The sequence below is a fragment of the Suillus subalutaceus genome (genome assembly GCF_016647625.1).
Source record: "Suillus subalutaceus strain FC151 chromosome Unknown DFJ58scaffold_141, whole genome shotgun sequence".
Taxonomy (NCBI): Eukaryota; Fungi; Basidiomycota; class Agaricomycetes; order Boletales; family Suillaceae; genus Suillus; species Suillus subalutaceus.
Genome location: NW_024540390.1, coordinates 65532 through 76702, shown reverse-complemented (window position 1 = coordinate 76702; position 11171 = coordinate 65532). Strand labels below are relative to the sequence as shown.

Sequence of the window (11171 nt, the reverse complement as noted above, 5' to 3'; positions counted from 1 at the left end):
CACTTGCAGAGTACTAAGATCAAACTTAAGTAGCAAAGATAACATGACTCAGGAAAAGAACAGACTAATAGAAAATACTGAATCATATGTTGCATGCTATTACTTGTAAGTATGGTCTTTCTCCACAACCATTTTCTCTGTGAGCATGCTGCCAACTCATTGTATACTCTCTCATCTGAAGCAAAGCCAATTCTACTGAGATTTCTGTGCAGGAGAATTCAGTAATTTTTCTACTCCTCCCCAAGGGAGGAACTTCAAACAATATAAATAGTTGCAACATTGGTGTTGATGCTTGGTTGATCCTCCTTGAGTGACATTGATATAAATGTATATGATTACACATTGGTCGAAACATAAAATCAATATTTAGAATGTATTTGCATCTAGTTTTCTATATGCTGTTGAAGTGTTTTGAGTCCACAAACTCTTGCCCTCTTGCCCACTGTTAGCACTACTATTAATTGACTGTCAACACTAATGTCAACATTAGTGTCAATGTCAACTGTCAACTGTTAAATGTTAACAATTATATCAGGGAGTACAGTGTGAAATCAATTTGTTTATTCAGGGGCTTGCAGGCTGAGCACAATTTAATGCCAAGCAAAATGTCTACACATTGTAGTATGAATAGACAAGATTAGGACAAATTGAAGACAATGAGAGTATTCTTCAAATAAAAGCACAAATTTCTTCTCAGTTGCATACAGGTAACATTCACATTGCTTTCTGTCTGAGTGTAAGAAACAAAAGGATCAAACAAAGAGATGACAAATAAAGTTTTATTGACTGCTTCAAAGCAATATTACAAGGGAAAAATAAAGACTGGAAAACCAGAAGACAAAAATGATAATTCAATGGGAGTACAATATATTTTCCAACTTAACTGTGAGCACAAAGAGAACAAGGATAATGTATGATGAAAAAAACATTTGGGCACAAGATAGATGACAAACTAGGTACTTCTTGAATTATCTTAGGATGATGTTGAGCAATTCAGACAGAAAAATCTGCCATTCCTCACAATGTCTTCAGAATTAGAGGTCTCTGCATCCAAGATTAAATCCAAAAGTGCATACATGTTAACAACAATGTCAAATGAGAACTTGTTAAAACAGCTTATAACAATGTTAACTTTGTTTTCTGTGTTTTTCAAATGTTGTTTTGAGTTGATCATAGCTCTTGCAAATACAAAAGTTTATTTCAATAAAACAAGCAGAGAAGAGTGTCCTCTACTTGAATCAGGTTCAGATGACCTAAGCTTGGAGGGACCTCTAGCATAATTTATCCCTGCTAAGCAAACAAGATTCTAAATCACCTTGCTCCTTTTGGCTATAGTGGTCATAGTACTATTGGGGTCTTCTCTGGCGGAAATTATGAGGTATCATTTCAGCCATTTGCAGAACGCTAGGCCAAAAAATTTTCACTACATACATTCAGCAATAAGTCAGGTCAACAAACTTTTAACTTCCGATGGACAATCTTGATCTACAACTCGGATGGGACGAATACATATCTAAGGAACGAAAGCAAGTTGCTCTACAAATGAGCTTGCTAAATATTAAGGACCCAATGATTCGTCGTTACACTGGGATTAGTGAGCGGTCATTGCGATATCTTCGGAAGGCATATTGGGAGACTGGCGAAGTTGTGAGGACACCAGGTTTGTGCAGGTCGACCCCGCATCCTCAATAGTCTTGATGCAAATGTGAGTTATTACTTATTCTCAGTACTACATATATGTTATTTCTCAGTTCCTTGAGGCGTGTATCAAGCGACAACCAGATATTCTCCTCACCGAGATGCAAGATCAACTGCGGGAGACTTGTGGTGTTGAAGTTTCGATTACAACAATTTCAAGAATGATATGTAGGTGAGGGTTCACACGGAAGAAGGTATGTCATCACTTATGTCCTTACTGATATGTATGATTCAATACAGCACTATCTAGGTTACATGCCCTTCTGTCGAACGCGACAAAGATGATCGAGCTGCCTATAAGATGCTTGTTGGTGAACATTTCCGGCCGGAACACCTTGTATTTGCGGATGAGTGTCATTTCAACAGGATTTCCTTACACCATGATTTTGCTTGGGCTCCTATTGGAAAGCGCATGCGACGGCAGGATTTTTTCATACGTGGCAAAAGGTACTTTTTCAGAAACTCTCTCGTCAGCGCCTTGACATTTTGTTAGATATTCAATTCTTCTGGCTCTGTCACTTGATGGTATCCTCCACTTGGAGGTTTTAGATCATTCGTTCTCTGGTGAAGAATTTGCGGATTTTGTTGCTGGTGTATTGGACCAAATGCAGCCCTGGACCATGCTAAACTCGGTGTTGATCATGGACAACACAAGTATCCACAAAGTCCAAGGTATTCGTGAGATGGTCAAAGAGCAGTGCGTTATCCTTATTTCCTGCTCAAACGATACTGATCTCTCTTTTTTTTTGTAGTGGCATGTGGCTCCTGTACTTGCCTTCTTATTCACCTGATTTAAATCCTATTGAGGAGGCATTTTCAGCTATCAATGCATGGCTTCAGTCAAACCGTGACTATGTACTTGGGGAGACCGAGGGTCCAGCCTGTGATCCATATGCATTGATATGGGAAGCTGTATATGGTGTTGTTATGAGTGAAAAGGCTCGTGGCTGGTACAAGCATAGTGAATACATTGTGTAGAGAGTGCACTTTTTACTGATTTTGTGCAAGTACCTTGCAGGCGTGTTGAAACTGCCGGCGGTGTTATTTTACTAAGTGGTTAGTCTGCATCACTGATTGACAGCTTAGGTCAGGAATTCTCCATCCCCCTCAGTCTCATCATTGCTCTCGTACTCGTCGTACTCGCCACTTCCATACTCCAATTCTCCTTCCTGCCACATATCATATTCAGTCTTGATAGCACGTTCCTTCCCATTGTCCTGAGTCCCTGAGCTAGGTGCCTCTGGCTCCTCTATCTCTGGCTCCTCGTAGGAATTGAGGAGTCCAAGGAGCGGCAGAACAACTTTTTGGAAAGTCCAGCAGTGTTGTGTTAGGGATCTGGGCTGCAGACTCGAAGTGGCACTGTTGTGAAAGCGGTGGAGGACTAGGAGTCTTTGATGTGGAAGCTATGGTAGGATTGGCCGTTATATTTTATATGGTGACATGGAACTTCAGGTGATGATCCCAACCTCGAGTGACAAGGCTTTTTGTTGGCTGGGCCACAGTCAAAATTGAGGCAGTGAGGTGGGTTGTAAATCGTTGCATGACCAAGAGCCTAAGGATATTTTTTATTTTTTCTGCAAGGATAGACATGAAACTTACGATCTTTTTAGCCCAGAGAGTCATCTTGGCGTGATCGAGATGATGATGGTTATCATAGCCGCTCGTGTGATCTATGAAACAATGGCCATGGTGAAGCTCACATCAAATGTGGCACTCAAGCTGTTTGTATGCTTTGAGCTGCATGGAATCCTCATCAATTGCTGGAGGAATATTGTCTTCACATGTCCTCTTCTTCGCTTTGGTGGTAGTCTGTTTGGCCTTGGAGTAACTGTAAGTAATTTTTGATTGATGCGACATAAAAAATCACTTACTGCTGCATTCTTTACTTCTAAAGCAATGACTCATGTACGCGCATTGGATGCTTTGTGACAAAGTTGATCCATAGCGATACCAAATGCTTCCGCATCGTTTAGGTGAGAAGCTTTACTGTTATCACCTATGAACTTATACACAAGCTGGACTTCTTCAGGAGCATCGAGGTATGCAAGAATGCGACTTTTGAAGTCATCCCAAGGAATGTCAGTCTCACCACAAAATCCACGCTTCATGTCACCTGTAATAATGTCAATATCGAAACTAAAAACGCCAGGGCGCGGTTCAGGATTTGGTTGCAGTCTCACTGATACCTGGGACGACGCTGGGGCTTTTGATGATGCCTGGGACAGTTCTGGGGTTGGATCTGATCACATTGGAGGGTACTCTGGAGCTGAACTCCTGGTTGCATCCTCACCGGATGCATTGGAAGATACTGCTGGTATGGAGGCTGGCCAGTGTGAATGAAGTGCGGGGGATAATACTGATGCTGCAAAGGTAGCAGATAGTGCTGCGGTATGTGCAGCATTTGCAGATAATGTTGTATGAAAGGTTGCTGATGATGTGCTGGCAGCTGTGGATACTGATGAGGATACTGATGCGGGTTGTGAATATTGCCTGTGCCAGACCAACTTGGAGGGGTACTTGACATAGTAAGTGAGGATGGGCTTACGAGGATGGGCTTCAAGCTCGTGTATCAAGCAGTTCTTATAGTTTTTTCACAGTATTACACCATAATATTTACATGTCCATACGCCTGCAGCACACTGTCCATCAGGACAAATTTATGAGTTGATCTTGCTGTCGGGTTCCAAGCGCACAGACCATGCTTTATAATATATGTGTTGGTATGAATTACATAATCACACATCTTCTCCAATAATGTCACAGTCGATGACAACACCTGTAACTCCCCCAACAAGAGGCCTTGTCCTCCCCTGTCCCACTTCTCCATCCAAGGCCTCTTTCTCCTATAAGATGACATTGGGCAGTGAAGTCTCCAATGATACACTGAAATTGTGCGCCAATTTGTTCAGTTCCAACTATGGTATCTGGGGCAATCAGGCAGCTACAATCTCCAAATTGACTGTAGCTGGTCAGTAGTCGAGATGTTGATCATTTGCCATGGCTGAATCATTTACACAGGACAACAGGTCAAAATGACCAGTTCACGACTACGATCCCAGTGTTTGTCTCACCCGGTGTCATGCATGGTATGCAACTCATACCATGACAGATACACAAGAGGTGTGATAAGGAAGGTATAATAGACCCTACTGTATCTTATCACCAAGTTACCCCATCATTTTCCCCTTAGTTATTAGCTAGTATTTTCACTTTCAAACTTCACTTCCATTTTTCCATGTATTTCTATTTTGTTCTATGGCATTCCATCTCTTTCTATTTTCCTCAGGCATATTCAGCCAACAGACTAGTCTTTTCAGCCACCAAGCATGTTTGTAAGCATGTCATGTGACTGGTAGATATCATGATTTGTAAAGATTGAGCTTGACTCATCATGTTTTGTCATGATTTGTCATGCTTTGTAAGATTTCTAACTGTATTTATAAGCTACTTAGTAAGAAGGCTGATTCAGCACACCAAATGGCATTGTTTGTAAGCACATCCTTACCAATCCATGTGATGACTCATGCCATGATTCGTCATGCTTTGTAAACTACACTGTATTTGTAATGTAAATTAGTAAACAGGCTGACTCAACACACCAAATGGCATTGTTAGTAAGCACATTCTTACCAATCCATGTGATGATTCATGCTTTGTAATCAGGGCCTCCAAAAGGTATATAAGGAGCCCAATTTTGCCATGTAATAAATGGAGCACTTCCCACCTTCACTCATCTCAAACAGTGTGAGATTAAGTAAGAACCTAAGTACAGGCAAATAATTAGCCTCAAAGTAAGACTAAGAAACATTTATTCAATTATATACTACCTTACAGGGGTTGATTATATAATCTATCAGCTATTCTAACTAAGTTTAACCCATACTATTTTCCTCTCTCTTTTACAGGAAGGGAGACACAATTCACGCTACACATTTCATGCTACACAATACACGAGCATGCTAACTCTCAGACACAATTCATACCGTAGACTCAGTATACAGAATCAGATTGTTTTAAACTAACCAAGGAACAAGGAAAGAAGGTATATTGAAATAAATCCTCCCAAGAACTCACACATTATCTTACCACAAAAACTAGAAAAGTCGTAGACCATGTACTTAAGGACTGGCAATAAGTCTTATCCTATATAGTTGTGTTGTCACTATATAAGCGGCATACATAAGACCCTTAAGTAAGAGGACACTGGAGAGTAGTGTTTTGGTGACTTGCTATATTCAAGTCGACCCACTTGAGAGTGAGCGTCCTCAACTTTACGGACACGCATTTGCTGCAGTCTGGGACTATGGTGAAAATAAAGGTAGCTATCTCAATTTATTGCAAAGCTCACCTTTTGATTTCATTAAGTTGGCTGGGTGACGCAGCTTGTCGTCGATGAAGCAGTCTGTCAGCATTACATCGCAACCCACCTCTTGCAAACTCTGAAGTGCCATGCCTTATTCTCTCATGTTAACATCAGTTGGTCTCATCTCGTCTCACCCCGCTGCTTGCAATGCATTGGCAAAATATGCTGGTGAGTTATCACCCTCATTATATTCAGATATTATGACTAAAATCATGAAGCTGCTAATATAAAGGACATTGAATTGGACTTCATCCATCAACATGCAAAGGGCATTCTGGCATCTTCCCCCATTAGCTATCTAAAGGCCGCTCAACTGAGGGGTTCGCTCTTCCAAGACAGCTGCGACAATGGAGCTATATCATCTGTGTTCACCAAGTTCTATGTTGATCATACCGAGCCTTTAGTGGTGTTGGAACAGTACAAGAAAAAAGGTCAATGGTGCTTGGGTGATCTTCTTGACGGACATGAGTTTCTTGCTGTTTTTCCTATTGCGCCTGTGAGCCCAGTTCACGACAATAACTAGCATACCCTACATATCTGATCGGAGAGTAGAAGTTAAAATACTGCTGTGTATGTAGTGAAAAAAATTTGGCCTAGTGCTCTGCAAATGGCTGTTACATAAAGGTTGTTTCTGATCCAATTGATCCTAAGCTTTGGTTCCATCAATCCAGATCATAAATAATTCAGCATGAACTGTTGATACCAGTTCCTTTTGGACTAAATATGAGTTCCATACTCATGAGCAGTTATCGTACCTATCTTGACAAAGAATTCTGATGAGTTTGATCTGCAAGGGTTTCCATTGCAGAATGGGGCAAGAAGTATTGAAGGGAGTCCACTGCCCCCTGTCACTCAATTTGATTGTCTTACCCAGGTTGAATATTGAATCATCTTGCCAAGATCTAATCATCTCATCAAATCCGCATCCCAAAAGTCCAACCAAGCCCTCTAACCTGGCGGCCTCACCTGGGTACATGATAGGGGAAAATGCTGAGCAGGCTGCCACTGATTAGATCCAGTCAATGTCATAATATGTGCACAGTTTTGATTCGCTGGTGAATAACTATGACATATACCTGTCAAAGAACTTGAATGAAATCGACCTCATTCTAATATCTGTTGCAGATAGTGGCACACTTAGTAGAATAGTGGGACTGAGAAAGAGAATGAGCATGTCAGCACAACTAATATGATGATGGTAAAATCTTGAATCTAATTCTAGAGTTTCCACTGCAGACTGGCAGTCATGGATCGCATTGACTTGCTCGAGACTGATGGTCCCAGGCTGCTTCAGCAGATGTCCCTTTCATTGTCCAGTTGGATTGCATTACTGGAAAGTAGGTCTGGTGGCCATCCTGCACATGTCCCTACATGCAAGTGGAATTTGAACTTACCCAGACCAGGGTGCATCTGTGAAGACACAGGTGCAGATGTATCACTGTGAAGGTCCCATGCACATATTAGGGGAGCTCACACCTGGGAGCTTACAGTTTATGCTTATCTGTGCTTATGCTTACAACCCTCCAGTTTGCGCAGATGCAGATTATATAATACACAGTACCAAGTTACTGCTTGTTATCAATTAACAACTTGTAAGCAAAGATGGCACAAATTTCTCTCCATGAGCACTGAGCAGTATCTACATGCATATATGTTGACAGTGGTTCTCCATAACCTGGCAAATCCAGAATTATCCCCCAAAGAGGCTGTGGTGCTCCTGGTCGAAGAACTACTAGCATTTCAACAGATGTAACTAAGTAAACTTCATCTAAACATCTGTGAACTAGCATTAAAATTAACCATAAAAGCATAAAGCAAGTGTAAAGCAAGTGATAAAAGCAAGTGGTAAAAGGAGTCACATGGTGAATGAGTGTATTGAAGAGCGTTGAAAAATTAGAAGGGTATACAGCCAGGGGACTTAGGAATCATCTTTGTCAAATTCATCCCAGTCAGGAGACGATGCGCTGCTTTACCTTGTCCAGAATATCCTGAGACAGCGCTGAGGAGATCCACAAGTGAATATTACTTACTTCCTTCTTGTCCCGCTTCCCCAGTAAAACAAGCCTGTTCTCGTCTTTCTCGACCTCTGACAGCAAGTTCCATGTCATATCCACGGATCAGTGGACATCGGGAATAGGAGGGGGTGGAAGGTCCTTCTTTTTCATGACACTAATGAGACTCGGATGATCAATAATCCACTGGCAGAGCACTCGACATTGATGGTCACAGCACTCACCGAATATACTGGACGCGACAGCATATGTAATGTATTTTGGTTTGTTTATACCCATGTACAAATCAGATAGTATTGGGGGGTGTAAGCATAAGCACGGATAAGAATAAACCGTAAGCTCCCAGGTGTGAGCTCCCCTATTGCACCATGTCAATGAAATGCAGCATACATGATGTGCAGTCTTTTCAGATTAAACTTCAACTGTAGGGAAAGAGCTCAGCATCACTACAAGTTAAAATCCATCAGAACACATATCAGCATGACTTCAGATGTCATTTATGCATCCTGTGTGCATGACAGCTGCTTTGTTTGACTTGGAATATAACATCATATTACTATCTATTGCCTGTGATGAAGGTGTTAGACTGCTGATCACATAGCAGTTGGAAGATACAGAATAAGCTGTGCTGGATATGATGCTTGAATTGTGACTAGAATCTATCCAAGCTACTGATGCTACCCACCAGGTACTTGGGAGAGAAGTTAGTGCCATTGTTGACACCTCACATTGATTATCTCCTTCTGGTCCCTCAGGCTTTTCTCTCTCCAGGTCTTCAAGGCCCCGACAATGTCTGCATGTCCATATGCAGCAAAGGTGGACTTAGGCTACCGCCCTATGGGACGGGCGGACTGAGTCTAGAAAACAGTCTGGACACGTTCCTCGCCAGCAGGAACCCACAAGGAAGCTATTAAAGGCTCCACACGAGGAGCCAGGCTTCACTAAGAGATTGTACGAACACAAGCCTAGTTCCGGCTCATGCTCAATGTCATCCAAGGTTAAATACCCCTGCTCACCTTCTAATGTAATGAGCGAATACGACTCTATAGTCTTAGTCGACACACAGATCTCCTCTGGTTCATCAAGCAGCAGCATCACAGATAGCCCTCAAAACACATGGATGCTTCAGATCAGAGCTGCCTCACCAAGTCCTGAACACTGGCAATCACATTGGCATTCACCCTCTTCATACCACCCCAGGGGTATGTGCGAATCCTCCGCTCTGGTGATCAATTTTTCTGGTGCACGAAAGTGATTCCGGAGTTCAATGGCCTCCTGGAAGGCTTTGGTTGGAGGAAAGGTCCTTTTGGGTGGAAGGGGGTGGGCATAGTGGAAAAGGAGCTGTGTGGATAGTGTGAGCCATCTTCAACAGTGCTAGATAGATTTGGTGATGAAGAATGAGGGGGTAGGAGAACAACACGCAAGCTTTCCTCTAGGTCCTGAACAAAGTGGTCAATGAGCCCTTGCATATCTTTTGTTCCTGTGTGGTGCAGGGTGAGCACGGTTTCCCGGCCTTTGCATTCGTGAGGGCTTCCAGTATGACTACATCTTCAACTGATCTGTCCAGCGTGGCACCCAAGATGATGGCGCCAGCACCAGCCAGAAGGCCGCTACGGGCAGGCAAAATGTTGTTCAAGAGGAAGAAGAACACCGCACAAGCAACAGAATGCTTTGTTGTCACATGCATCAGCAGCAGGCAGCTAGACCATCAAAAGGAAATACAACCCATGAATAGGAGCATACATGGCAAGCAAGTACAATGGTGAGAAACGAGGCATTTGACAAGCCTAACACAGAATGCTGTCGCTGTGGAAAAGATTGAGGAATGATATTGGGGATAATAAAGAGAATCACAATAATCAGGTTAATCGCAGATATTGTGAGCAATAGACAATCATGCTTATCCAGGGCATGAGGGAAGCAGGAAGGCGTCTTATCCAAAAACATCCTGGATAATGGCAAGGTGAGCGCACATTGGAAAGTGAGAAAACTTGCTTCCTGTTGATGGGCCGCACCTCCATAATTTCTGCATCCCATATCCACCCCACTATGGATGACATACCTGATATTCCCCATGTAATGGATATCATCCTGAAACAGGTCAAAGCCAGGGGGAAAGATGACAAAGTCTGCAAGTTTACCCCCTGAGATGGACCTGAGGCTGTCAAAGAGACCAAAAGTCATTGCGGCATCAGCAGTTGCTGCCCAAATCACCTGTGACAAGGTCAAGTTGTGCGGCGGAAAGTCCAGATGTCACAGGCCCCGACAGTAGATTCATTCATGCTTTTGGCAGCCTCTTTGGTGTCTCAAAGTGCCAATCAGGGATCAGCACATCGTTCCACACCAGAAAGGGCATCCTGGACCTGCACAACCAACAGAATTTAGAGAGGGAAAGCAGGATCTAAAATGTGACCTATCTTTTTATTGCCAGCATTTATAGTAGTGCAGGTGTCCCAAATGATCAGAGGCCTGTAGACAGGTGAGATATATTGCATAGAAATGTAAAGTGAAGCAAAAGAGCAAGCCTCACATCAACAAATGTCTTGAAATCAATGTTGTTAGCCATCTCGTCATTGATGTGACATGATAGGCAGTGATAGGGTAGTTGGGAATGTACTCCATGTATGTATCCCTGAGGTTCAAAGCAGCGTCAAATATAGGTGCTCTAATACTCCTGATCGCTGGATGCTCATCGCGCTGTATATCGTGCAGTTGATACAGGAGCTTCCAGTGATGTGAGTGGAGCTCAGCAAAGTTGTGGAAAATGTCAGTGATAAAAGTTTTCAGCTTCTCACGACCAATGACTGGAGGATCTTTTTCTTGCAGGGCCTGGACATAAATCTGTGGTGGCAAGAATGAGCTATGATGTTGAGATCGAGCACTTGCAAAGGACAACACATCAAGCATGGACTGAGCTTTTGTTCAGATCAATGTGACTGCTTCACAAATAAGAAAATAACTGCGACATAAAGTGGGGACATATAATCATAAGGTACTTCCAATCTGGCTTGCCTGTCTGAGACAAAAGCTAATGTTCCATTGGTCTCTTCATCGATGCCAACATTCCAAGAGTGATATGCGTGGAACGGCATCGAGAG

The 11171-nt window shown here is 42.6% G+C and overlaps 4 protein-coding genes across 4 annotated transcripts; 2 read left to right on the top strand and 2 right to left on the bottom strand.

Moving 5' to 3' along the window:
- Window positions 1–1470: 1470 nt before the first annotated feature.
- Window positions 1471–1874, top strand: DFJ58DRAFT_667500 (uncharacterized protein; the record flags this gene model as incomplete). The annotated part of the gene is made up of 2 exons (XM_041382627.1): window positions 1471–1660; window positions 1711–1874. The coding sequence occupies 2 exons, from the start codon at window positions 1471–1473 to the stop codon at window positions 1872–1874; spliced, it is 354 nt and encodes a 117-aa protein (XP_041238789.1).
- Window positions 1875–3614: 1740 nt separating this feature from the next.
- Window positions 3615–3869, bottom strand: DFJ58DRAFT_630082 (uncharacterized protein; the record flags this gene model as incomplete). The annotated part of the gene is made up of 1 exon (XM_041381186.1): window positions 3615–3869. A coding segment is annotated over one exon (255 nt), but the record flags the coding sequence as incomplete, so codon positions are not given.
- A 2278-nt stretch (window positions 3870–6147) lies between these two features.
- On the top strand, window positions 6148–6584 carry DFJ58DRAFT_733156 (uncharacterized protein; the record flags this gene model as incomplete). Its single annotated transcript, XM_041386262.1, has 2 exons — window positions 6148–6229; window positions 6280–6584. The coding sequence occupies 2 exons, from the start codon at window positions 6148–6150 to the stop codon at window positions 6582–6584; spliced, it is 387 nt and encodes a 128-aa protein (XP_041238787.1).
- A 1056-nt stretch (window positions 6585–7640) lies between these two features.
- On the bottom strand, window positions 7641–10257 carry DFJ58DRAFT_916879 (uncharacterized protein; the record flags this gene model as incomplete). Its single annotated transcript, XM_041395501.1, has 11 exons — window positions 7641–8049; window positions 8092–8147; window positions 8298–8305; window positions 8464–8495; window positions 8802–8866; window positions 9090–9146; window positions 9255–9436; window positions 9576–9742; window positions 9817–9879; window positions 9928–10021; window positions 10136–10257. 11 exons carry the CDS (start codon window positions 10255–10257, stop codon window positions 8011–8013), a joined length of 885 nt encoding a protein of 294 aa, XP_041238786.1. The 3' UTR covers window positions 7641–8010.
- Between the last annotated feature and the right edge of the window lie 914 nt (window positions 10258–11171).